We start from the raw sequence: 27,748 nt of genomic DNA, 5'->3' as shown, positions 1-27,748 counted from the left end.
CACATGACCATATGCTATAAAAATTAATTTGAGGATGGTACCAAAACCGTACCTCAAAAAGTGTCAAATTGTTGCATAGTGTTACTTTAACAGCTAACCCAGATCACGTACTGATAATTCATATTCAAAGTCATCTGTGCAATCCTTTACTGGGTCTTTTGCTCTGTAATGAAGTCAGGAGGATCTGTCTGAGTGTTTAAACGAGTGCGTTGTGGTAGATTTGTGTGTGTTTATGCCTAGAGCCTCTGTGTGTGTTTTCTCTCCTCATATGACATATGACTGTGTAGATGACTTTTGAGAGCAGTGGATGGAGACAGACTGTTTCCAGCTGCTGGGGCTGCTGCTGGTGCTGCCAGTGTGTGTGTGTGTGTGTGTGTGTGTGTGTGTGTGTGTGTGTGTGTGTGTGTGAGTGTGTGTGTGTGTGTGTGTGTGTGTGTGTGTGTGTGTGTGTGTGTGTGTGTGTGTGTGTGTGTGTGTGTGTGTGTTGGTGCTGCCAGCGTGTGTTTGCACACAGATAAAGATGCTGGAACTTTGGGAGGAAGCCCAAGGCCGAGGGGGGGGGGTGATCTTAGGTCACGCACTCACGACCTTGGTGAGGTGTGATAAGTGTGTAAAGAGCACACCTGGAGCTTGGCAATCACACACACACACACACACACACACACACACACACACACACACACACACACGTACTCACTCTCTCTATCCCAGGTGTGTATAAAAGCAACTGCAACACCCCTTGAACCTACAGAGAAACCACAGACATGCTGAGATTCGTACTGCTGACCGCCCTCGCCAGCCTCGGTAAGGAGGACCAACGAGGACCAACGAGTCACAATCAAGTCCCACACTCCCTGTGGAGTGACTTCACTTGAGCATTAGCCATTAACAATATCTATTTATCTTAAAGGAAATAGCACAGGATGCACTACAGCAGTGTGTAGTCTATCTGAACATCTGTGACACACCTTTGCCTGAAAATAGAGCATTTTCAGGGTTGGCAAGACGCAGACAGATTCCTGCAAGGCTACAAACGATAGTTCTGAACTGTGTTTCACAGCACAGAGAGATGACTTTCTTCGATCATGAGATGAGCAAAGACTCATGAGTTGGTTTGAGTGGTGTTGGCAGCTCGTATTCGTTTCTTGTGGTCATATCTAACTCTTGTTTTTTTGCATCATCTTCATGCGTTTGTTGTTGTTGTTTTTGTTTTTGTTGTTGTTGTTGTAGTGCTGGCTGAGATGCCCAGACCTGAGCCCAGGTACCTGGAGGAGATTGCTGAAGAGAGAGTTGTGGGGGGTGAGGTGGCCAGACCCAACGCCTGGCCCTGGCAGGTAAACTAACTCACAGCTCAGGTAGCCAGTCTTTCTGATCCGGTTCTGGCCCTGGCAGGTAAACTAACTCACAGCTCAGGTAGCCAGTCTTTCTGATCCGGTTCAGGTAGCCAGTCTTTCTGATCCGGTTCTGGCCCTGGCAGGTAAACTAACTCACAGCTCAGGTAGCCAGTCTTTCTGATCCGGTTCAGGTAGCCAGTCTTTCTGATCCGGTTCTGGCCCTGGCAGGTAAACTAACTCACAGCTCAGGTAGCCAGTCTTTCTGATCCGGTTCTGGCCCTGGCAGGTAAACTAACTCACAGCTCAGGTAGCCAGTCTTTCTGATCCGGTTCAGGTAGCCAGTCTTTCTGATCCGGTTCTGGCCCTGGCAGGTAAACTAACTCACAGCTCAGGTAGCCAGTCTTTCTGATCCGGTTCAGGTAGCCAGTCTTTCTGATCCGGTTCTGGCCCTGGCAGGTAAACTAACTCACAGCTCAGGTAGCCAGTCTTTCTGATCCGGTTCAGGTAGCCAGTCTTTCTGATCCGGTTCTGGCCCTGGCAGGTAAACTAACTCACAGCTCAGGTAGCCAGTCTTTCTGATCCGGTTCTGGCCCTGGCAGGTAAACTAACTCACAGCTCAGGTAGCCAGTCTTTCTGATCCGGTTCAGGTAGCCAGTCTTTCTGATCCAGTTCTGGCCTGGTTGGTTCTGGCCCATGACTGGCATCACATCAGGGCCAGTGATGTCACAAAGTCAGCTGTATAAAGATAACACCCTCATGTATTAGTGCACCAGACATGGGATTCCAGGTTAAACTTCTCTCTACCCATTATACTTGTGTCTGTGTGTGTGTTTGACGGTGGTGATGGGGCAATTTATTTGGTATAATTGTATGCAACTTTCTTCACCTTTATTTGTTGTCTATAGATGGGTGTGTTTAAATCATGAACTAACTTCATTTTCTAACTTCTAATAAAGTAATAATGATTTGAGGAAAGGTAGATTGGTTATGCCATGCTCTCTCTCTCTCTCTCTCTCTCTCTCTCTCTCTCTCAGATCTCCCTTCAGTACAAATCTGGAAGCAGCTACTACCACACCTGTGGAGGCACCCTGGTGAAGAGGGGATGGGTGATGACCGCTGCCCACTGTGTGGACAGGTACGTCTGTGTGTGTGTGTGTGTGTGTGTGTGTGTGTGTGTGTGTGTGTGTGTGTGTGTGTGTGTGTGTGTGTGTGTGTGTGTGAGTGATAGATAGACTCTGTCCCTGACCTGCCTCTGATCTGATCTACAGTAAACTGCTATCAAGGATGTTTCTCGGACGTACTTTTCTATACTTACAGTACTGCTAGAAATGTACAGTGGAATGAAAAATATCACAGGATATTCACACTCTAATGCAAAGGTGCTTGGTCATCAAAGCGAAATACTTGCTTCAGTGCTTGAGCTGAAGCTCTTATAAGATGGCGCTGGACAATTACACGCTGTAATGCGAGGCAAGTCAGATCTAGGCCAGTGCCCTAACAGAGTCTGTCACTTTTGTTGTTGTCTGATGGCTGTTGTGTAAGTAAAGTGTAAGATATATGACTGAAGTTTTTTACTGAATTGAATTGAACTCAGTTGAGTCGAGATGCATTAGCCTGAATGGAATTAAATTAAATTTAATTTAATTTAATTGAAAGAAATCGAATTGAGTCAGCCAAGCCGAGTCTTGACAATCTACTTGAAATGAATTTGAACTGAATTGAACTGAATTAAGTCTGAACTAGGGTGTGAACTGAGTCCTGTTTGGTTTTACAGCCCCAGGACCTGGCGTGTTGTTCTTGGAGAGCACGATCTGTACAGCAACACTGGCAGGGAACAGATCATTGCTGTCAACCGCGCCCATATCCACCCTGGATGGAACTCCAACAGTGTTGCTGCCGGGTAACTTTTGTTGTTAATTACCCTCAACACATACAAATATGTGGTGTGTAACCTGTGTGTGTACTTGTGTAATTGTGTGTGTGTATGAGTGTGTGTGTGTGTGTGTGTGTGTGTGTGAGAGAGAGAGAGAGAGTTTGTGTGTGTGTGTGTGTGTGTGTGTGTGTGAGAGAGAGAGAGAGAGAGTTTGTGTGTGTGTGTGTGTGTGTGTGTGTGTGTGTGTGTGTGTGTGTGTACATGTATGTATTTGCGTACTTGTCTGTTTAATTGTGTGTGTGTGTGACTGTCACTGACCTCCCCCTCCAGATATGACATTGCCCTGCTGCAGCTGGCCTCTGAGGCCACTCTGAACGCCCACGTGCAGCTGGGATCCCTGCCCTCCTCTGGACAGGTTCTGCCTCACAACAACCCCTGCTACATCACCGGGTGGGGACGCGTCGCCAGTGAGTTCTTCTCTAGAACCGCTCGCGTCAACAAAGAGATTAACGCGCGCATAGACCACAGAATGGCATTCTTGCCTTCAAAATAATGAGACACAATCAAAAGTACTGACATTGGAATGCTGAACAGTTTCAACTTCAGTTCAAAGCTCATTGGCCAAGATGTAACACAATGACTGAAATGTCTTTGGGGCATATGAACAAACACTAACACAGTATACATCACACAGTAAACAGTGTGTATGTAGGGACCTTGTAGTAAGACTGAACATGATTGCTGAAACTGACTGACACACATATATACACCAGCAGTCTCCTCCCCTATGGTTGCAAACAATGACACTGCAAACACATAAGAAAACTCCAGTATGGAGTGCAGCTTAGTACATACTCACGGGCTCCAGTGAACGCTCCTAGGTGATGCTGTCCCTCCAGAGGTTATTTAGGTGATTCTGGTGTTTGGATTTTGTTGAGCACGCTTGACTTGGAGCATGGTAACGTGAAGGGGAGGCCACACGCAGATTGCAAATAACAAGCCAACTTATTAAAGAATAAATAAAGAACGTAAAGAAAGTGAGTGTAGTGAATGATAACACAAAAGTGTAGCACAGGTCCGGTTTCTTCTTGCTGCATTCCTCTATCCCTCTCTTTCTACCTGTCCGTCTGTTTTTATATCTCTCTCTTCATTCTATGTCCCTTCCTCCATCCCTCTCTCTCTCTACCTGTCATTCTTTGTTCCTTTTGTCTGTCTTCTTGCTTCTTCCCTCTCTGTATCTCTCATTTCAAATAATATTTCAATATATTGAGATTTATTCACATGACATTTTTTGCATTGCCAGAGCTAAATGTTTAAACACAGCGTTTGAACACAGAATACAAATATGGGCAAAAATATATATGTGGATCTGAGATGTGTATCTCTCTCTGTCTCTCTCGGTCTCTATAGCTGGTGGCAGCCTGGCCCCTCAGCTGAAGCAGGCCTACCTGCCTGTGGTCGGCCATGATACCTGCAGCACCAGTAGCTGGTGGGGCAGCACTGTCAAGAACACCATGGTGTGCGCTGGAGGCGGCAGCGACTCTGGATGCAATGTAAGGACTACTAGTCTTGAATGCTTATGCTGAAAACTACACAAAAGGACCCACTGGGCTTAAATGTGTATACTGAACACTACACAAAAAAAATTACTCCACCATTCTGTCAGGATGCCAGGCAAGGACAGCCATGCTTACACTAAATGAAATATGTATATTATGTATATTATATAATGTGTACATGAAATATTTAAATGTAGTCATTTAGCACACTAAACACTTTTATCTAAAGCAACGTGCAACACAGATATACAGTTTAATAGCTCATGTGAGCTCCCTGAGAATTGAACCCATGATCGTGATGCTTTTTAATCATTGCTCAACCAGTTGGGCCACACAAACACCTTACTGAACCTTAGTAGCTGCTTATGAAGTTTTATAAAAAAGTTCAGGAGGAGCCCATAGGGATGATTGACAGCTGACAGTCATCCCACTTCCGCCTTCTTGAAGATTTAATCCCTCCTGAGAATCAATGTGTGTGATTTCACTGTAGGGAGACTCTGGCGGCCCCCTGAACTGCCAGGTTGGGGGCAGGTACGTGGTCCACGGTGTGACCAGCTTTGTGTCCTCACGTGGATGCAACACCATCAGGAAGCCTACTGTCTTCACCCGTGTGTCTGCTTATTTGGGCTGGATGGAGGGAGTAAGTGATGCACACGCACACGCACACGCACACAAACACACACACACACACACACACACACACACACACACATGCACACACACACACACACACACAGAAAAATACACAAACTAAAATGTGCATTGATTTACGTAAGCATACACAGAGACATACACCGACACACACTGTCTGGAACACACTGAAATACTTCCTTTACTGTTTGTCATTGCTCTTACTGCTGGCTGTTTGATTGTTGACATGATCTAAGACAAACGTTAGGTTTGCCATATAAACCGCACATGTGTAGATTTGATTTAATCGAATATCATTCTTCATTTCCTCTCCTTAGATCATGGGATAAATCAGAGCATGAATCCCGGACCAGCTCAACATCAATCTGGTTCTTCATCCCAAGTTTACAGTTCATTTTGTAAAGAACTGAAAAAAAATAAAAACCAAGAAAGCTAATCTTTCAACTGAGGTCACGTCTTTTTGTCAGCATTCAGATAATAGGTGACTCAGATCAGGCACTGATCAGTCCTTATCGTAAAAAGTCACTTTTTGTGTTGTTGTTATAGTGAAATAAATGGAGTGTAGAAATCAAAGTGACCTATTTGAACTTTAAAGGCTCATGACAAGTTTAAAACGGCATTATCTTTGGGCACAGATATCGTCAGGTATCTGTTTGCTTTATGTCTGGTAATTACTGAAAGCCACTGCACTCTTACAAGTCCTACCTTGAAAATAATTTGAAAATAAGTCACACTTTTAATCGAAAAATGTAAAGAAGTAACAGCTACACAAATGTAGATGTCAGTGTTCATCAAGGTGCTTAGTTTTTACACATTGGTTTGGGTTTTGGTTTGTTTGTTTTTTAAATCATGGGAAAGGAGGCCCCTATTTTATTCACCCTTAGACAACACAGCTTAAGGCAGGCTGTCCCAGTTCCATAACACCTTGAAACCAGCTGGTCATTGTACCTGACATTATCAACACATAGTACTGAAACTGAGCCAACCACAGGACAAGTATATCCACACCAGAAAAGGGAAAAAGACAAAGAAACACCTGTTACGATTTTCATATATATAATACATCTTGTCATCTACAATCATTTTCACACTTGTTTTGATACCATGTGCACATTCCCAAAACACTTAACACATTCAGCATACCAGTAGACTATGTGAACTCAACTGTGGATACTTTAGCATTGCTTAGATACAAAATACTTCCCGAAATTCATGGATACCTGTCTCAGTCAATGTTCACCACCAGCAAAACTCTGTGCAACCACAGCATTTTTGCCACATTTAGATACTCTGTTCAAAATAGTTAACTTTCAGTTCAAAACCTGACAAAATTTAGATCATTGTAGATGGAAAGATGCTGTATTTTGACAGAAAAATTCTATAATTATTGGTGAAACTTTATTCAGTGTTCTTCTTTGTTTTGTTTTTTTGCCTTGTTACCAACTATACTATACAACTATACAAAAGTGGTGCAGTACAGAATTTGCATTGAAATGTGCATGTATGAAGGAAAAATATAGATGCAGTTGTCACTGAAGACATTTCCCCACTATTACGGCTGTATATGTCATGGGCTATCAATGAGACAAAGTGACCTGTGCAACTACAACAAACTTTTATCCAAAGTGACTTACTATAGCACCTTGCATTGCTCAGGAATTGAACCCAAGTTAGCTACTTGTTGTTCGACAACGCCAACCACTGATCACACATGGTTAGTATGCCACACTCAAAAGTGGTATCTACAGTATTGTGCTAGGCAAACCAACAGATCAGAAAAGTTTGTACTTGGTGTCATGACAACAGCTTGCCTTAAAAAAATATTTTACGGCTGTTCCATTGCTTAGAAACAAAATGCATTCAATGACCACTTCTTCCGAAATTCATGGATACCTGTCTCAGTCAATGTTCACCACCAGCAAAACTCTGCAATCACAGCATTTTTTGCCTCATTTAGATACTCTGTTCAAAACAGTTAACTTTCAGTTCAAAACCTGACAAAATTTAGATCATTGTAGATGGAAAGATGCTGTATTTTCACAGACAAATGCAATTATACACTTGAAATAAGACAGATTATTCTATAATTTTTGCTGCTGTATTCATAAATGTATTCAATTTCGGCTTTGTTTTGTTTGTTTGCAGCCTTGTTACCAACTGTACTATACAACTATACAACTATACAACAGTGGTGCAGTACAGCATTTGCATTGAAATGTACATGTATGAAGGAAAAATATAGATGTAGGAAGACATTTTCCCACTATTACTGCTGCATATGAAAGTCATGGGCCATCAATGAGACAAAGTGACCCAAAAAGGGAACTACAACTATCCAAAGCGACTTACAATAGCATCTTACATCGCCCAGGAATTGAAGCCAGGTCAGCTATTTGTTAACCAACAACACTAACCACTGTACCACTGATCACACCTGGTTATCTAACCACACAAAACTGGTATCTACAGTATGGTGACAGGCAAACCAACAGAAAGGTTTGTTCTTGGTGTCCTGACAGCTTGCCTTGAAATATTTGTGGAATATGGGGGATTTTAGGGGTGGATAAGATGTGCTAAGGATTTTTTCAAAAGATTCAAGGCAAGGGAGAATGTGGTAGTACTGTATTCTAAGTTTATAAAAATGTCACCACAGAATAGCATTAGAGTTACAGGACACTTCTAGTGGTAGTCTCATGTGTTGTTGTTTCACTTACTGTACTGGGAAAGAAAAGTGTCTGCACACTTTTGTTGTGCTATAGTGTACCACAGAAAATTTAGTATAGAGCTGTGCTGTGAATTTCATATTTACTGTATTTCATTTTATATTACATATTTTATGTGTACGAGGTGTCATACGTTTTTCTTTTCTTTTGCAATGCAACACTAAACCGTGCAAAAATAGAGGATACAGCAACACCAGCACTATGCATTTTGCAATGTTTCAAGTTGTCTGTGTTTTACTTTGAGTGACAACATTTGCTAAAGTTACGGCAGCATGAGTCACTTTTGGGTGAAGTATGAAGTGTTTTGGTTGTTGTAGTGCATTTTGCACCAAAGGTTAACTGATATGCTGAGGTGTGTGTCTTACTTATTTCCAATATAGGGAGAACATACATTTTACATCAGTGTCAATAAAAAATAACAAAAAATTATGAGAAATATTAGCTTAGTTTCCCAGAGTATTGCACATTCTTCAACGAGCTCTGCAATATGTTCCAAGAAAGGACTTACAAATAACTGAAGAAAGTGAACACTGAAGAAAGACTGGGTTTAACTGTGTTTATTGAGAAATAGTTCACAAAGACACATTTAGATTTGGAGATGCTTGGGGGGAGGAACCAGGATGACTTCACTGGTCTTGAGGTAGGTTGGATTTTATCGTCTGATTTATTCAATGATCTGAGGAAAGGATATAAAAGAATCATTAAGACTCATGAAAAATATAACTATTTAAAGCTAGAACAACATTCAGCCTAGGTAATATCAGTGTTGTAACTAGCCAACCCTTTAAGGGGGAGCGATAGCAGACTCAAATAAGTTTGTGGGTATGCCAGCTTGCTATAGATGGACAGACAGAGATGTATAGGCAGTCTGTGAGTATGGTGTGGTGTGTGTGTGTGTGTGTGTGTGTGTGTATCTGTGTGTGTGGTGTGTGAGAGTGAGGTGTGTGTGTGTGTATTTGAGAGTGTGGTGTGTGTGTGTGTGTGTGTGTTTGTGTGTGTATCTGTGTGTGTGGTGTGTGTGTGTGTGTGTGTGTGTGTGTGTGTGTGTGTGTGTGTGTGTGTGTGTGTGGGGGGGTGTCTGTGTGAGTGGTGTGTGTGTGTGTGTGAGAGTGTGGTGTGTCTGTGTGTGTGTTTGAGCTCTTACCTCCTCCATCCAGCCCAGATAAGCAGACACACGGGTGAAGACAGTGGGCTTCATCTCAGTATTGCATCCCTGGGAGGACACGAAGCTGGCCACACCGTGGACCACATACTTGCCCTCAACCTTACAGTTCAGGGGGCCGCCAGAGTCTCCCTACATTAGGACAAAGCAAGTCACAGCAGCAGCAATCTGTTAGACAAGTCAAATATAACTCATTGTATTTTGTTGCATGTTATATTGCAATAGCAAAAGATAAGAACACCGACACTCAACTATTTGAACCATTCTTCTGAAATCCAGAACGGAAGTTTGTGCAAAATGTTAATGTGTACAATCCTACTGGTTAGTACAGGTGCTGCCTGGATTTTTTTCAGTATAACCGTCCCATGTCAGCCCTTTGATTGACTGTAACTACAGTATAACTATGATGTTGCAATTGCACATATATTGTTCAGTATAAGCATTTAAGAGTAGTAGTCCTCACGTTGCACCCAGAGTCGCTGCCGCCTCCAGCGCACACCATGGTGTCCTGCACAGTGCTGCCCCACCAGCTGCCACTGGAGCAGGTCTCATGGTCAACCACGGGCAGGAAGGCCTGCTTCAGCTGGGTTGAGATCTCACCACCGGCTGTAGAGAGAGAGGGGGGAGTGGGACAGAGAGAGAGAGAAAGAGAGGCAGAGTGATAGAGAGACATATAGAGAGAAAAACAAATAGATAGTGAAGAGAGAGAAAATATGACATTTTAGAAAACACTGACTATTACTTTTATTATTGTATTACTGACGCTGACTCATTGTATTACTGACGCTGACTCATTGAGTTACTTTGCTTAGCAGCAATACTGATCACCAAAAATGTCCCCAGCCTCAGTGCAAGGTACACAGTGCAGAGAAGTGGCATGTACAGTAGGACTACATATGAATGTGTCTCTGAATGGCTGAATGTTAAGGAGAGCAGAATGTAGGGCCGTAACTCACTTGCGGTGAGGCCCCACCCGGTGATGTAGCAGGGGTGGTCATGGGGCAGAACCTCGTCAGGGGTAGGGAGGGCGCCGAGCAACACGTAGGGGTTCAGGGTGGCATCCTTAGACAGACGCAGCAGGGCAATGTCATACCTGACAACACAGCACACACACACACAGACACACACATACACACACACACACACACACACACACACACAGTATTTAGTACTCAAATTGGGTATTTGACCACACTGAATATTGAATATTGAAGTTGAAGATTGTAGCTGAAGAGGAGGAAGAAGAACACAGCTCGTTTAAGATGGTGACTTGCAGACTTACATGTTGTTTCACCATACTGAATATTAAAGCTGAACATTACGGTTGAAGAGGAGGAGGAGGAAGACGGGTGGTTGAAGAGGAAGAGGAGGAGGAAGATGGCTGGTTGCAGACTTACCCAGCGGCAACATTGCTGGAGTCCCAGTTGGAGTGGATGAACACTTCGCTGACCTCACGGACCTGCTCTGTGCCGGCATTTGTGTTGAAGTCGTTGTCTCCGAGCACAACGCGCCAGGTTCTTGGGCTGTGGGACCACACAGGACACAACTCAGAACTCAGATCTCAGATCAGGCTTCAGGATGATTCAGTTTGATTCGATTTGAACACGACATGACACAACTTGACGCGACTCAACACGACTCCAATTGAATTCAATTTGATTCTACAAGGGCTGGACCCTTAGAAGGGCGTTGACAAAATGTGCCTGATTAAACCAAGCAGCCCTGATAAACTAAACCCTGATCTCTGTCCGAACCACCCTACAACTCTACCTGTCCACTCAGCGAGCAGCAGTCATCACCAGATTCCTTCATATCCAATCTGACACACACACACACGCACGCACGCACACACACACACACACACACACACACACACACACAGAGAGAGAGACGTACGTGTCCACACAATGGGCAGCGGTCATCACCCAACCCCTTTGGACCAGAGTGCCTCCACAGGTGTGCCTGTAGCCGTTTCCAGACTTGTACTGGAGAGAGATCTGAGAGAGAGGAGAGGAGAGGAGAGGAGAGGAGAGGAGAGGAGAGAAAAGGAAAGCAGATGAGAGGAGAGGAGAGAAGAGGAGAGGAGAGAAAAGGAAAGCAGATGAGAGGAGAGGAGAGAAGAGGAGAGGAGAGAAAAGGAAAGGAGATGAGAGGAGAGGAGAGAAGAGGAAAGGAAAGGAAAGGAGAGGAGAGGAGAGAAAAGGAAAGGAGATGAGAGGAGAGGAGAGAAGAGAAAAGGAAAGGAAAGGAGAGGAGAGGAGAGGAGAGGAGAGGAGAGGAAAGGAAAGGAGAGAGGAGGAGAGGGTCAAACATTATTTCCCAGTTATCCACAGGAAAAGATGTTAAATTCCTTGTGCTGTTGGTTGGGTCATCCCACAGCGGCCATACTCTCACTGTCTTATGCAAATACTCATGCCCAACAACCTAGCCTAGGATTATAACAACAGGGTGCACTACATCCATCATACCGAGAGTAATCACTACTTAACAACAAAGATGTGAGCATTTCACTGGGTGTGTCAAGTGGGCACAACATTGCATCCTAGACCCACCACTTCAATACTCACGATGGGTTAGGACACATGTCATTACCAGGGACAACAACAGAGACACCTCAAGATACACGAAAATATTTCACATGCATATCTCAGTGTCTGAACGATGCACTGCCAAATGATCTAAACACCAATCTCATTATACTATGGCATGCCACAGGCTATCTAGGGCAGCACAATCTTGTGTTAGGGCACGTGTAGGAATTGGATATGAACCCTGGTTGGGGTAAGGGAAGCACATAGACACTTTGTCTTATGGATAGTCCATGACATATGCAGCAGTAACAGTGGGAAAATGCCGTCAGCGACAACTAAATCTGTATTTTTCCTGCAGAGAGTCACTCAGTTTACCTGCCAGGGCCAGGAGCCGCGATGGGCCACCTCACCACCCACCACCCTCTCCTCAGCACCATCCTCCAGGTACCTGGGCACAATCTGGGGCATCTCAGCCAGCACTGCACAGATAACACAACAACAACAACAACACCAACAACAAAACAGACACGCCCTTCAAATCAGTACAGCAGTGAGGACCCATCTGCAGGCCAAGCAGAAATCTGAAGACTAATTTAAAAAGTGTTTATCTGAATTGGCACACTCCTCCTCACCGAGGCTGGCGAGGACGATCAGCAGGACGAATCTCAGCATGTTTGCAGTTACTCCGTGGACTTAGGAGGGCTGGGATGCTGCAGCTGCTTTTATGCACACCTGAGACTGAGAGTAGCGAGGATGAGTGTATGTGTGAGAGAGAGAGAGAGAGAGAGAGAGAGAGAGAGTGTTTGTGTGTGTGTGTGTGTGTGTGTGTGTGTGTGTGTGTGTGTGTGTGTGTGTGTGTGTGTGTGTGTGTGTGTGTGTGAGAGAGAGAGTGAGAGTGAGTATGTGTGTGTGTGCGTGTGCATGCATGTGTGTGTGTGCGCGCGTGTGTGTGTTTGCATGTGTGTATGTGCATGTGTGAGAGGGCAGAGCTCCAAGTGTGCTCATTACACACTTATCACACCTCACCAAGGTTGTGTGTGTATAGCCTTTTCTCTGATAGACGTGGAGGCTCCCTATGGTTTTAAATGTCTACATGTAGGATGATCTCATGTACATTTCCATGACTAAGCCTTTCCCTACTTAAGCAGATAAGCCAGTACCCTGGTGGACATCACATCAGACAGATATGTTTTGTAGGTCACTTTGTACAAAATGTCCAGACCAGACCAAAACCCTAATCAGATTTATTTTTAGGAAAACTGCAACTACTCAGTTGGACAACAAGTTCCTTTAACATGTATGACGTGAGAAACATATCTGCAGAGACGACAAACTAGGGCTTTGTAACAGGTGCATTTGGAAACTGGAGCTTTTAAAGTTCTGTAAGAACGTATTTTAGGTCATACAGCATGTAAAATGGTCAAAAATGTGCATTAAAAGATGTCTTCATTTTTTACCCTTTTATCTTCTTTCAACAGACATGCATGTGAGTATCTTGCCCTGTAGATGTGCCTGTGTAGGTAAAGTAATGGCAGGTGAAGTAACATGACGTGCTGGCTCAAAGACATAAATACATATTTATCTATTAAAATATGTCTGTTTCTTCTTTGGGGGACTGCCACTACCCTCCAGGCATGCACTTCACTGTCTCTATGTCATATGTTGCATGTTTTGAAGCACTATTCTGAATTGTTGTGCCAAGAAAAGCATTTACTTTTTATGATTTTTTTGTGGTATTCAGTAGTTTGCAGGCTTGGAGCACATGGAAATACCTGAAGAAATCTGTTCACAAAGATAATCCCCTTGTGACTTGGAAACATTCTCTCTCATTTCCGCTCCAGGACATTAGTTCATCTAAACGAAAAGTGAATGGTCTGTTCTGACTGGTGCCTGATAAGCTATTTGAACACTAACAAAATACATGACATCAGTTGAAACATTTATTGCCATGGTATTTATTTCTTATTAATTGACTGATTTGGTTTTTTCCCGTTCTTTACAGAATGAACTTTACACTTGGGAGGGGGTAGCAGAAGGCCCATAGGAACCAAACTGATGTTGATGGTCTGCGTTGCAGATATAGAAGTGAAACAGGGGGACACACATGTTTGTCTTAGATCATGCCAAAATAACCAGCACAGAGGAAGAGCAATGGCAGCCTAAAAAGGAAGTTTGTCAGTGTGTTACTGACTGAGTTTCTGTATGTATGTGTGCTTGTGTTTCTGTATTTATGTTTGCATCAAGTAAATGTCTGTGTGTGTGTGAGTGCTTTTGTATGCAGATGCTTGAGAGTATGTGTGTGTGTGTGTGTGTGTGTGTGTGTGTGTGTGTGTGTGTGTGTGTGTGTGTGTGTGTGTGTGTGTGTGTGTGTGTGTGTGTGTGTGTGTGTGTGTGTGTGTGCGCGCACATGTGGGCATGTGTGTGTGTGCGTGTGCGTACGGGTATGTGTATGTGTGTATGTTTGTGTGAATACCAAGCTCCAGATGTGCTCATCACACACTTATCGCACCTATTCATGGTCACACGTGTGTGGTCTGTGTTTTGTGCTCAAACAGACACTGAGGCCCACTGATTCCCTCTAACCTATGCGTGGGTTCTCTTCTCCTGGCAGTAAATGGATGCATATTCTCCGCTTTTTTTATCCTTTGCTGCTGGCTCTTCTCATTGCCGTGAAGCAGAATTCCCAGAGTGTTGGATTGTTCACCCACTAATAGGGAACATGAGCTGGGATTAGGCCGTCATGAGACCTGCTTAGCTTTACCCCGACTGATGTATGCATGACAGGTTAGTTTTACCATTCTCATGATTACTTTACTTTGGTTTAGTTACTTTTACACCATGCATTGAATGTTGAGTTTTCAGGGTGACCAAATAAAGGTTTTGCATTGAAATGAGTTTTCAGGGTGACCAGTAAAGGGTTGTCTTTACCTTCAGGGCTATGAAGTCTGTGGTTAGTGTTTTATCAGCCCTCTCTCACACACACATACACACACACACACACACACACACACACACACACACACACACACAAACACAGAATGTATTTGCATTCTACCAGATAGGGGCAAAAACAATCTGAGACACATGGCAAACCTCAGGTAGCGAGGCCAGGTGAAGAGGCCATGCCATCCAGAAGCCGTGATGAAAACCAAGGCTTTGTTTCAGCATGTGTCTTTTCTTTATCAGATCAGTGAAGTCTGATGTTGTTGTTTCATCAGTCCTCGGAGACAGTGTATTTACATTCTAAGGAATACAAGACCAATGAAAACAGCAGTGCTAAAGATGACCATCAGCGATGAGCTGATGTGAAAAGAAACTACCATATCAGTGACCTATATTATTAAGATGTGTGATGCACAACAAACACTCTATTCAAACTCTAAATGTAATTCCAATGCAAAAAAGGTTAAGTCACTGTTGTGTTTTTTCGATTGTATCACCCAAAAAGTCAAAGTCAAGTCAAAGTAGCTTTATTGTCAATTACTTTGCATGTTAAGACATACAAAGGAATCGAAAAAAAACGTTTCCCACTCTCCCACGGTGAAACATATAAGTGCACACGCACAACAACAGATAAGACAAGACATATAGATATACATATACATATAGTTATACACATACAGATACCTGTACAGCAGCATACGTTTACTTTAAAGTGACAGGTAGTGCAAAAAAAGGCAGCAAAAAGACATCCTGTGAGATGTATGTAACACATTGGCAGTGCAAGTATAACAGTAAGTGGTAAAGTGATAAAAGTGCAAGGGACAGTTTTGTTGCAGAGTCCTGAGTTATTGTAGAGGGGGGGGGGGGGGGGGAGGATTTCAGCCTCCTATCAGACTGACGGATATGGCTGGGGGGAGTGAGGGGAGAGAATTTAGCTTCCTGACAGCTTGGTGTATAAAGCTATTTCTGAGTCTGGTGGTGCGGCAACGGAGGCTCCTATACCTTCTTCCAGAGGGTAGGAGGCTGAACAGAATGGCAGTGTGTTCTGTCTGAACACAAGGAGATTTGGCATTGATGAAGTGTGCAAAATAAAAAAAGAATTGTGTGTAGTGTTTTGAAGAAAGTGTGGTTAACAATTTAAATCTTGGTCTAAAGCAGATAATTGTGTGTAGTGTTTTGAAGAAAGTGTGGTTTACAATTGAAATCTTGGTCTAAAGCAGAAAAATGTGTTTATAGTTCAGCAGAATTGGTTGAGGGAGTTGGCACATGAGTTACAGGTTGTGGTCATTTTGTCATAAGTTCCAATTGAGAAAAAAATTGGTGAATTCCCTTACCAGGGCTATACAGGGCAGGCTCCAGGACCCTGGGGAGGTGCTCTGGGGACTGGGGAGGTCGGGCCATCTACTGATTGCAAGCTCAGGTGCTAATTGTTAGCCAAGTTTGGCACCTGAGCAGCAACTAGTGCGACAAAGAGTTTAGTCAGAGTGAAGCGGGACTGACGAGGGGAAAGGTTCCAGTAACTCTGTGGGCAAGCCCGTGGGCATATGGCTTTTCTGTTATGTTTGACTACCTGAGTTTGTAAGTTTAAGAGTTAATAAATGGACTTAATTGGACTGCCTTGCTGAAAAACACCCTCGTCGTGTTGTTTGGAACGCTTGCCGTTCACAATACATGTATATAATAAACATTAAGCTCAGTCAGGAGCTGGTTTGTAAACAGCTGAGTTAGTTGTATTTTTATGTTTATTATATTCTTTTTACTTGTTTCACTTTACTCTTATTTTTTTTAGAATTGTAATACTTTATTGTCTTTCCTGCTATTGTATATGTAAAGCACATTGAGTTGCATATGTGCATGAAATGCACCATATAAATAAAATTGCCTTGCCTTGCCTTGTATGCAGTATAGCACAGACTGTTCTGATAGGAAACCCATGTAAAGGTCAGGTGTATAGGGGGCCTCTACGTCTATCAGAGAAAAGGCTATACACACACAACCTTGGTGACGTGTGATAAGTGTGTAATGAGCACACTTGGAGCTCTGCCCTCTCACACACACAGACACAGACACACACACACACGTACACACACACACACATGCTCACCCTCTCTCACACAATTCAATTCAATTCAATTTTATTTATATAGCGCCATAACAATACAATTGTCTCTAGGCGCTTTACAGAGCCCAGAGCCTGAAATACACACATGCTCACTCTCTTTCGTGCTTTCTCTCTCACACACACACACACACACACACATCCTTGCTGCTCTCAGTCTCAGGTGTGTATAAAAGCAGCTGCAGCATCCCAGCCCTCCTAAGTCCACGGAGTAACTGCAAACATGCTGAGATTCGTCCTGCTGATCGTCCTCGCCAGCCTCGGTGAGGAGGAGTGTGCCAATTCAGATAAACACTTTTTAAATTAGTCTTCAGATTTCTGCTTGGCCTGCAGATGGGTCCTCACTGCTGTACTGATTTGAAGGGCGTGTCTGTTTTGTTGTTGTTGTTGTTGTTGTGTTATCTGTGCAGTTCTGGCTGAGATGCCCCAGATTGTGCCCAGGTACCTGGAGGATGGTGCTGAGGAGAGGGTGGTGGGTGGTGAGGTGGCCCATCGCGGCTCCTGGCCCTGGCAGGTAAACTGAGTCACTCTCCGGACAGATACCTGCAGAAAATGTACTCTCCGGACAGATACCTGCAGAAAATGTATTCAGTTTTCTGCTTTGTTTTGTTTGTTTGCAGCCTTGTTATTGTAATGTGTGAAGGAAAAATATAGATTTAGCTGTCGCTGAAGACATTTTCCCACTGTTACTGCTGCATATGTCATGGACTATCAATGAGACAAAGTGTCTATGTGCTTCCCTTACCCCAACCAGGGTTCATATCCAATTCCTACACGTGCCCTAACACATGTTTGTGCTGATAGCCTGTGGCATGCCATAGTATAATGAGATTGGTGTTTAGATCATTTGGCAGTGCATCGTTCAGACACTGAGATATTCATGTAAAATCTTTTTCGTGTATCTTGAGATGTATCTGTTGTTGTCCCTGGTATTGACATGTGTCATAACCCATCGTGAGTATTGAGGTGGTGGGCCTGGGATGCCATACCCCACTGTTGAGCCCTTCTGGAGGTGTCGGGGGCCTAATTCAACTGAACCCTAACAAAGGAAAGTGCCCTCATGCCCTCAGGAAATGCTCACATCTTTGTTGTTGTTAAGTAGTGATAACTCTCGGTATGATGGATATAGTGCACCCTGTTGTTATAATCTGAGGCTAGGTTGTTGGGCATGAGTATTTGCATGGGACAGGGAGAGTATGGCCGCTGTGGGATGACCCAACCAACAGCACAAGGAATTTAACCTTTTTTTCTGGGATAACTGGAAAAAAAATTGTGATCCTCTTCTCTCCTTTCCCTTTCATCTCCTCTCCTCTCCTCTCCTCTCCTCTCTTCTCCTCTCTCTCAGATCTCTCTCCAGTACAAGTCTGGAAACGGCTACAGGCACACCTGTGGAGGCACTCTGGTCCAAAGGGGTTGGGTGATGACCGCTGCCCATTGTGTGGACACGTACGTCTCTCTCTCTCTCTCTGTGTGTGTGTGTGCGTGCGTGCGTGTGTGTGTGTGTGTCAGATTGGATATGAAGGAATCTGGTGATGACTGCTGCTCGCTGAGTGGACAGGTAGAGTTGTAGGGTGGTTCGGACAGAGATCAGGGTTTAGTTTATCAGGGCTGCTTGGTTTAATCAGGCACATTTTGTCAACGCCCTTCTAAGGGTCCAGCCCTTGTAGAATCAAATTGAATTCAATTGGAGTCATGTTGAGTCGCGTCAAGTTGTGTCATGTCGTGTTCAAATCGAATCAAACTGAATCGTCCTGAAGCCTGATCTGAGATCTGAGATTGTCCTGTGTGGTCCCACAGCCCAAGAACCTGGCGCGTTGTGCTCGGAGACAACGACTTCAACACAAATGCCGGCACAGAACAGGTCCGTGAGGTCAGCGAAGTGTTCAGCCACTCCAACTGGGACTCCAGCAATGTCGCTGCTGGGTAAGTCTGCAACCAGCAATCTTCCTCCTCCTCCTCTTCAACCACCCATCTTCCTCCTCCTCCTCTTCAACTGTAATATTCAGGTTTGATATTCAGAGTGGTGAAAAAGTCTGCAAGTCACCATCTGCAACGAGCTGTGTTCTTCTTCCTCCTCTTCAGCTACTAATGTGTGTGTGTGTGCGTGTGCACTTGTGCGTGTATATATATGTGTGTGTGCGTCTGTGTGTGCATGTGTGTGTGTGCGTGTGTGTATGTGTGTGTGTGTGTGTGTGTGTATATGCTGTGTTGACAGGTATGACATTGCCCTGCTGCGTCTGTCTAAGGATGCCACCCTGAACCCCTACGTGTTGCTCGGCGCCCTCCCTACCCCTGACGAGGTTCTGCCCCATGACCACCCCTGCCACATCACCGGGTGGGGCCTCACCGCAAGTGAGTTACGGCCCTACATTCTGCTCTCTTTAACATTCAGCCATTCAGAGACACATTCATGTGTAGTCCTACTGTACATGCCACTTCTCTGCACTGTGTACCTTGCACTGAGGCTGGGGACATTTTTGGTGATCAGTATTTGCTGTTAAGCGTCAGTAACTCAATGAGTCAGTGTCAGTAATTCAATGAGTCAGTGTCAGTAATTCAATGAGTCAGCGTCAGTAATTCAATGAGTCAGTGTCAGTAACTCAATGAGTCAGTGTCAGTAATTCAATGAGTCAGTGTCAATAACACAATGAGTCAGTGTCAGTAACACAATGAGTCAGTGTCAGTAATTCAATGAGTCAGTGTCAGTAATTCAATGAGTCAGTGTCAGTAATTCAATGAGTCAGTGTCAGTAACACAATGAGTCAGTGTCAGTAACACAATGAGTCAGTGTCAGTAATTCAATGAGTCAGTGTCAGTAATACAATGAGTCAGCGTCAGTAATACAATAATACAAGTAATAGTCAGTGTTTTCTAAAATTTCGTATTTTCTCTCTCTTCACTCTATATATTTGTTTTTCTCTCTCTGTCTATCTCTATGTGTCTCTCTATCACCCCACCTCTCTTTCTCTCTCTCTGTCCCACTCTCCCCCCCCCCCCCTCTCTCTAGCCGGTGGTGAGATCTCAACCCAGCTGAAGCAGGCCTTCCTGCCCGTGGTTGACCATGAGACCTGCTCCAGTGGCAGCTGGTGGGGCAGCACTGTGCAGGACACCATGGTGTGCGCTGGAGGCGGCAGCGACACTGGGTGCAACGTGAGGACTACTAGTCTTAAATGCTTATACTGAACAATATGTGTGCAATTGCAACATCATAGTTATAGTTACAGTTTGAGTATTTAGTTGATGCTTTTGTCCAAAGATACGACAATCAAAGGGCTGTCATGGCCACTGCAGTTATACTGAAATAAATCCATGCAGCACCTGTACTAACCAGTAGGATTGTACACATTAACACTTTGCACAAACTTCCGTTCTGGATTTCAGAAGAATAGTTCAAATAGTTGAGTGGGTGTTCTTATCTTTTGCTATTGCAATATAACATGCAACAAAATACAATGAGTTATATTTTACTTGTCTAACAGATTGCTGCTGCTGTGACTTGCTTTGTCCTAATGTAGGGAGACTCTGGCGGCCCCCTGAACTGTAAGGTTGAGGGCAAGTATGTGGTCCACGGTGTGGCCAGCTTCGTGTCCTCCCAGGGATGCAATACTGAGATGAAGCCCACTGTTTTCACCCGTGTGTCTGCTTATCTGGGCTGGATGGAGCAGGGTAAGAGCTCAAACACACACACACACACACACACACACACACACACACACACACACCACACCACACTCTCAAACACACACACACACACACACACACACACACACACACACACACCACACTCTCTCTCACACACACACACACAAACACACACAGATACACACACACACACACCACACCACACTCACAGACTGCCTATACATCTCTGTCTGTCCATCTATAGCAAGCTGGCATACCCTCAAACTTATTTTAGTCTGCCATTACTCCCCCATCAACACTGATATTTCCTAGGCTGAATGTTGTTCTAGCTTTGAAAAGTTAACTGAATGTGAAATGTATAATGTTGTCATGGAAATAAATGATCGTATACTGGAGTCTGATCATCATATTACTAGATCATCATATTACTATCTAAAATTGCTTTATGTGACTTTTATGACTTTTATTGTATATTTTGTCTATGTTGTGTGTACAATGTACCTACAAGGTGTCTGAACACAGTTTATTAGAGAAAGTGGAGAGAGAGAGAGAGAGAGAGAGAGAGAGAGAGAGAGAGAGAGAGAATGAACATATCTGGGTCATTGTGGAGGACCGTTTATTAATGCTAATCATGGTAAATGGGGTCTGACTGCACTCTGGGGGCATCTGGGATAATAGAACTGTCTATCTCATCTCCGTTGCTAAGCAACATAACTGACAGCCAAATCTCTTAGGGTAATGGCTGCCACTGGTACATAGCCCTGACAGGTTGGCTTCTTTTTTAACAGAGGCAAATGTTTCCTTTGTGGGCTACACATACTTGCCTAAATACATGTGTGGCAACCAGAGTATAAGCAGGATGATGGCCTTTGCGGAGGAAACGCCGCTCTGCTTCGTGTTGTAGAGTTCTTTGCCTCGTCTAATGTTTTTTCATAACGGGACACCTCGACGGCCATTATCCCTTACATGATGGCAGCCACTGGCACGTAGCCCTGTGAGCAGGCGACCCCTTGACCCCCGTCTGGAGCGAATCTGAGACAGATCCTCCCCTGAGAAAACCCCACATGCCTCAAACTCACGACACACAACGCTTTTTTTTTGTCTGTGTACTTAATGGCTGATCGCTTACCTGTCATTTTACTTTATCAGACATGCATAGCGTTGCTTCACACTAAGCAGTCTGAGCTATGACATCTCTGTTACCAGGCAGATTTACTCAGCTCATGTGTAAAATGCCATGTGTACTTGTTTTTTATCACACCACTGTGTAGCCATAAGCCCAGAATGAGGGCATGGGACAGAGTGTCAGGCATATGAATTGTGAAATCTAATGTAGTTTCATTAATATTGGACTCCTCACAGCTTGATCAAGCTCAGTTCAAAGTGGACTAAACTGTAACCACTTCAAAGAGTCAAGTGTTGTTTTCACATTGCCCAGAATAGTGTGATTAATAAAAACAGACAACTTTTTCCTTCCCTATAAAAAAGTAATCACAGGCAATGAGACTTTCAAACCTATTTTTTTTCTTCACAGGGCTTGATCATATTTCAGGGCAATTTGTCTTGATCACTTAATCAGATGCTTTGAGGGGAAATCTGGTCTTTGTCAAGCTAAAGTTATCACCATCTTCTCTTATATGTATTCATTCATACTCCCACTCAAAGACCCTGTGGTTCACTACTGTTCACTCAAAGACCCTACGGTTCACTACTGTTCACTCAGGGGGTGGTGGTGAGCATGTGTGTGCACTCATCTCTACATGTTACTTTCACAGTGTTGTCCCAAGAAGCGCTGAGCTTCTTGGAGGATTTGGCTGAGCGTGATGTGGGAGGTGAGGTGGCCCTGCCTCACTCCTGGCCCTGGCAGGTACGCCGTTGACCCCAGGTCACGCCGTTGACCCCAGGTCACGCCGATGACCCCAGACACTGTAATAGAGCTAGTCCTGATTTTACTGCCTATCTTAGACTTAACTCTGGACTAAATAACAGGGCTAAAATGGAAAGCCTGTGGTCTGTTGTTTGTTTAGAGATGCAGTGTGTTGGAGAGTTGAGTGTCATTTTTTGTGCAGGCCAGTGTGCAGGTGTCTAATCCCCGCGGCTCCCCCTTCAAACACATGTGCGGTGGTGTTGTGCTCAACAAGAAGTGGATCCTGACTGCAGCACACTGTGTGGAGACGTGAGGAAACTGTGTGTGTGTGTGTGTGTGTGTGTGTGTGTGTGTGTGTGTGTGAGAGAGAGAGAGAGAAAATAAGACAGAGACACAGAGAAAGTTTGTTTTGTGTCATTAATTTGATTCTAAGAGGTTTAATATGATTCTACCTCAACCTTCCATCACGTCTTCTGAAAGAATGTTTTTAACACAGATGTCCAAGTTAACACTGTTAACATAACCTGACCCAGCTCTCTTTGTTGAGAAGTGACGAGCTGCGACGCATTGTTCTCGGTGACCACAACCTCACAGACTACGGAGGCCAGGAGATATACAAGACGGTTGGCCAGGTCTACCTCCACCCTGAGTGGAACTCCACACGAGTGGATGACGGGTCAGTTAAGACTGCTGGGCAACTCTCTGTTTGCTCTTAAGAGGTTCTGCTTAAGGTTTCTTCCTGCTAACAGGGAGTTTGTCCTTGCTCCTGTCGCCATTGTGCTTGCTCTGAGGGGGTTCAGGCCCTGGAGATTTTATTGTTTTGGCGCTATATAAATGAAATTGAATTTAATTGAATTGAATAAGGCTTACATAACCATGTCATAAACATGTTATGATAGGTATAAACCTGGTCTGAGTCTTCATGTTAGTCGATGTGCAGTTGATGTTGATGCTCTGTTAGACTTTAGAGTTAGAGAGTTACTGTTACAGGTGCTTGCAAACTTGATGTTAATTGGAAAAAGTCCACAAGAGGCCATTGCAGGTGATATCAAGTATGGAAAGGGTTTTGCAGGAGTAAGCCTTAGGCCATGACTGTGGTGTAAATCAGTGCTTTAATGGTGCTGATAGCTGCCAGTGCTCCTCTCCACAGGTGTGACATCGCGCTGCTGAGGCTGCACACGGATGCCGCCATCAATAAGTACGTCCAGCCTGCCACTCTGCCCAAACCTGGAGACGAGCTTTCAAAGAAGACCACCTGCTACGTCACAGGCTGGGGGATGACCAAGGGTGAGTCTCACACACACACACACACACACACACACACACACACACACACACACACACACACACACACACACACACACACACACACACACACACACACACACATTAGAGTCTCTTCATACTGTATCATATGAGGTGTGTGTGTGTGTGTGTGTGTGTGTGTGTGTGTGTGTGTGTGTGTGTGTGTGTGTGTTACCCTTCACAGCCTCTGGTGAGATGTCCATGCTCTTGAAGCAGGTCTACTTGCCTCTGGTGGACTCTAAGAAGTGCAGCAGCAAAGACTACTGGGGGACAACAGTCAAAGACACCATGGTCTGCGCTGGAGAGGGAGACAGCGCCAACTGCCAGGTGAGACCCGTCAACTAACGTCCAACTGTCTGCCTTACTCCTCTTCTGTCTGAGCACTCAAAAAAACTCAGTTGTCCCTATAAGTTTCAACTTACAAAGCCTTCCTCAGACATACAATGGATGTCTTTGTCAGATCTTTTTCCAGCTTTTGCTTTGCCAATACTTGCTAATTGTTTTGAACTCCTGCGTATATAAGTGTTTGGCCTGTGACCCTGTGCAGGGCGACTCTGGTGGCCCTCTGAACTGCATGGTGAACGTTTGAACTCCTGCGTATAAGTGTTTGGCCTGTGACCCTGTGCAGGGCGACTCTGGTGGCCCTCTGAACTGCGTGGTGAACGGGCGGCCTGTGGTCTACGGCATCACCAGCTTCGTGTCCGCTAGAGGCTGCAGCCAGCCCACCAAGCCCACCGTCTTCACCCACGTGTCGGCCTTCAGCGAGTGGATTGAGAGCGTAAGACAACGCACACAGAGATGCTTATGTGGCAAATGCATGGATGATCTTGTGCTGTGACTAAAATGTCCTAAATCATTCTTCTCTCTCTTTCTCTCTCTGTCCATTTTTTTCGTTCATATGTTTATGTTATAGACCATGAAGAATAACAAGTAACCCCCGGAGAGAGCTGCATTTCCATGAAAACTGCACATATTGACTGTAATCCCTCAGTACCATATCATCTTTCTGTCTAATCAGTTCAAAATGAGCTCTCTATTAAAGCTTCTTCCTCATGGGGAACACTGACTCGCCTGTGTTCATTTAAACATCACACTGATGACTAACTGTTCATTTAAACATCACACTGATGACTAACTGCTCATTTAAACATCACACTAATGACTAACTGTTCATTTAATCATCACACTGATGACTAACTGTTCATTTAAACATCACACTGATGACTAACTGCTCATTTAAACATCACACTAATGACTAACTGTTCATTTAAACATCACACTGATGACTAACTGTTCATTTAAACATCACACTGATGACTAACTGCTCATTTAAACATCACACTAATGACTAACTGTTCATTTAAACATCACACTGATGACTAACTGTTCATTTAAACATCACACTGATGACTAACTGCTCATTTAAACATCACACTAATGACTAACTGTTCATTTAAACATCACACTGATGACTAACTGTTCATTTAAACATCACACTGATGACTAACTGTTCATTTAAACATCACACTGATGACTAACTGCTCATTTAAACATCACACTAATGACTAACTGTTCATTTAAACATCACACTAATGACTAACTGCTCATTTAAACATCACACTGATGACTAACTGCTCATTTAAACTTCACACTGATGACTAACTGTTCATTTAAACATCACACTGATGACTAACTGTTCATTTAAACTTCACACTGATGACTAACTGCTCATTTAAACTTCACACTGATGACTAACTGCTCATTTAAACATCACACTGATGACTAACTGCTCATTTAAACATCACACTGATGACTAACTGCTCATTTAAACTTCACACTGATGACTAACTGCTTGGATGCAAAGCACAGAGCAAGTAACCACTGGACAAAGTAAAAACCCCAGAAGGGGATGGAGCAGAGATTTACAATATGAGATCAAATAAACAGGGTTACCTCCAAGGGACGCATTCTAATTGCATTCAGTTTCTAAAATGGTTTCAGGAATTAGAAAGCCATGCAATGAATGTTACAGTGTTAGAGGAAAATAACAACTCATGTGCCACACATACAGTATAACCTATTATATTTGATATTATTATGATTATAATATATTTTAATTATTATTTTCTAGCCACATTATTTGTTATTATTTCTACTCTACTTCTACCCTGTCAGTCTTTCTCTGCATGCATTTAATTACTTTAAATGTTCTAATCTTTTACTTCTTATTTATTTTAAATTGTAAATGGTAAATTGTAAATTGTAAAAATTTCTGCTCTGCCTCTACACAAGTGACCTGTGCTCATCCAATCAGTGTTTAACACAAATCTATATGCATTGTTTGTACTGTTACACATCACTCATTAATGGGCTTTTATGAGTTTCACAACGAAACTATCTGCTGATCAGACCTGCTACATCAGACAGGACACATTAAGGAATATATTCTCAGATGCCTACCATGAACTCCATATAAAGTGGTGGTCTACCATTTACTCCATATAAAGTGATTGTCTACCATTTACTCCATATAAAGTGGTGGTCTACCATTTACCTCATATAAAGTGCTGGTCTACCATTTACCTCATATAAAGTGGTTGTCTACCATTTACTCCATATAAAGTGGTTGTCATTAATTTCATATAAAGTGGTTTTCAACCATTAACTTCATATAAAGTGGTTGTCTGTCACCATTTACTCCATATAAAGTGGTTGTCTACCAGTTCCACAAACTGACTAACTGCTCATTTAAACATCACACTAATGACTAACTGTTCATTTAAACATCACACTAATGACTAACTGCTCATTTAAACATCACACTGATGACTAACTGCTCATTTAAACTTCACACTGATGACTAACTGTTCATTTAAACATCACACTGATGACTAACTGTTCATTTAAACTTCACACTGATGACTAACTGCTCATTTAAACTTCACACTGATGACTAACTGCTCATTTAAACATCACACTGATGACTAACTGCTCATTTAAACATCACACTGATGACTAACTGCTCATTTAAACTTCACACTGATGACTAACTGCTTGGATGCAAAGCACAGAGCAAGTAACCACTGGACAAAGTAAAAACCCCAGAAGGGGATGGAGCAGAGATTTACAATATGAGATCAAATAAACAGGGTTACCTCCAAGGGACGCATTCTAATTGCATTCAGTTTCTAAAATGGTTTCAGGAATTAGAAAGCCATGCAATGAATGTTACAGTGTTAGAGGAAAATAACAACTCATGTGCCACGCATACAGTATAACCTATTATATTTGATATTATTATGATTATAATATATTTTAATTATTATTTTCTAGCCACATTATTTGTTATTATTTCTACTCTACTTCTACCCTGTCAGTCTTTCTCTGCATGCATTTAATTACTTTAAATGTTCTAATCTTTTACTTCTTATTTATTTTAAATTGTAAATGGTAAATTGTAAATTGTAAAAATTTCTGCTCTGCCTCTACACAAGTGACCTGTGCTCATCCAATCAGTGTTTAACACAAATCTATATGCATTGTTTGTACTGTTACACATCACTCATTAATGGGCTTTTATGAGTTTCACAACGAAACTATCTGCTGATCAGACCTGCTACATCAGACAGGACACATTAAGGAATATATTCTCAGATGCCTACCATGAACTCCATATAAAGTGGTGGTCTACCATTTACTCCATATAAAGTGATTGTCTACCATTTACTCCATATAAAGTGGTGGTCTACCATTTACCTCATATAAAGTGCTGGTCTACCATTTACCTCATATAAAGTGGTTGTCTACCATTTACTCCATATAAAGTGGTTGTCATTAACTTCATATAAAGTGGTTTTCAACCATTAACTTCATATAAAGTGGTTGTCTGTCACCATTTACTCCATATAAAGTGGTTGTCTACCAGTTCCACAAAGACACTTTGCCCCTGTGTGTTGATGCAACTCTGAGTGAGAGAGGATATTCAGCTGGGACCTGATTTTATCACGATCGCATTGGATCAACTGATATTGCTTATCAT

The 27,748-nt window shown here is 43.3% G+C and overlaps 3 protein-coding genes across 3 annotated transcripts; 2 read left to right on the top strand and 1 right to left on the bottom strand.

Moving 5' to 3' along the window:
* The first annotated feature begins 758 nt into the window (after nt 1–758).
* On the top strand, nt 759–5,853 carry LOC105897922 (elastase-1-like). Its single transcript, XM_031567112.2, has 8 exons — nt 759–804; nt 1,231–1,334; nt 2,369–2,469; nt 3,109–3,234; nt 3,538–3,674; nt 4,618–4,760; nt 5,257–5,406; nt 5,735–5,853. The coding sequence occupies exons 1-8, from the start codon at nt 765–767 to the stop codon at nt 5,744–5,746; spliced, it is 813 nt and encodes a 270-aa protein (XP_031422972.1). The 5' UTR covers nt 759–764; the 3' UTR covers nt 5,747–5,853.
* Nucleotides 5,854–8,554: 2,701 nt separating this feature from the next.
* Nucleotides 8,555–12,597, bottom strand: LOC105897830 (elastase-1-like). The gene is made up of 8 exons (XM_031567111.2): nt 12,466–12,597; nt 12,209–12,312; nt 11,199–11,299; nt 10,700–10,825; nt 10,259–10,395; nt 9,766–9,908; nt 9,285–9,434; nt 8,555–8,816 (listed from the first exon to the last, which is right to left on the bottom strand). Exons 1-8 carry the CDS (start codon nt 12,503–12,505, stop codon nt 8,805–8,807), a joined length of 813 nt encoding a protein of 270 aa, XP_031422971.1. The 5' UTR covers nt 12,506–12,597; the 3' UTR covers nt 8,555–8,804.
* A 4,521-nt stretch (nt 12,598–17,118) lies between these two features.
* On the top strand, nt 17,119–24,547 carry LOC105897923 (tryptase gamma-like). The gene is made up of 13 exons (XM_031567187.1): nt 17,119–17,158; nt 17,306–17,409; nt 18,241–18,341; nt 18,693–18,818; nt 19,111–19,247; nt 19,903–20,045; nt 20,411–20,561; nt 22,313–22,404; nt 22,607–22,713; nt 22,955–23,080; nt 23,555–23,691; nt 23,894–24,036; nt 24,338–24,547. The coding sequence occupies exons 1-13, from the start codon at nt 17,119–17,121 to the stop codon at nt 24,545–24,547; spliced, it is 1,617 nt and encodes a 538-aa protein (XP_031423047.1).
* Nucleotides 24,548–27,748: the final 3,201 nt, after the last annotated feature.

The sequence above is a fragment of the Clupea harengus genome, chromosome 5 (genome assembly GCF_900700415.2).
Source record: "Clupea harengus chromosome 5, Ch_v2.0.2, whole genome shotgun sequence".
NCBI lineage: Eukaryota > Metazoa > Chordata > Actinopteri > Clupeiformes > Clupeidae > Clupea > Clupea harengus.
The sequence above is the reverse complement of the archived record's forward strand: the minus strand, read 5'-3'. Positions and strand labels throughout refer to the sequence as shown.

Coding starts and splice junctions, on each gene's coding strand:
- LOC105897922 (XM_031567112.2), top strand. CDS start 765: ATGCTGAGATTCGTACTGCTGACCGCCCTCGCCAGCCTCG. Junction 2,470..3,108: donor GCTGCCCACTGTGTGGACAG/GTACGTCTGTGT, acceptor TTGGTTTTACAG/CCCCAGGACCTGGCGTGTTG. Junction 3,235..3,537: donor TCCAACAGTGTTGCTGCCGG/GTAACTTTTGTT, acceptor CTCCCCCTCCAG/ATATGACATTGCCCTGCTGC.
- LOC105897830 (XM_031567111.2), bottom strand. CDS start 12,505: ATGCTGAGATTCGTCCTGCTGATCGTCCTCGCCAGCCTCG. Junction 10,396..10,699: donor TCCAGCAATGTTGCCGCTGG/GTAAGTCTGCAA, acceptor CTGTGTTGTCAG/GTATGACATTGCCCTGCTGC. Junction 9,909..10,258: donor CGGGTGGGGCCTCACCGCAA/GTGAGTTACGGC, acceptor CTCTCTCTACAG/CCGGTGGTGAGATCTCAACC.
- LOC105897923 (XM_031567187.1), top strand. CDS start 17,119: ATGCTGAGATTCGTCCTGCTGATCGTCCTCGCCAGCCTCG. Junction 23,081..23,554: donor TCCACACGAGTGGATGACGG/GTCAGTTAAGAC, acceptor TCCTCTCCACAG/GTGTGACATCGCGCTGCTGA. Junction 24,037..24,337: donor GAGACAGCGCCAACTGCCAG/GTGAGACCCGTC, acceptor GACCCTGTGCAG/GGCGACTCTGGTGGCCCTCT.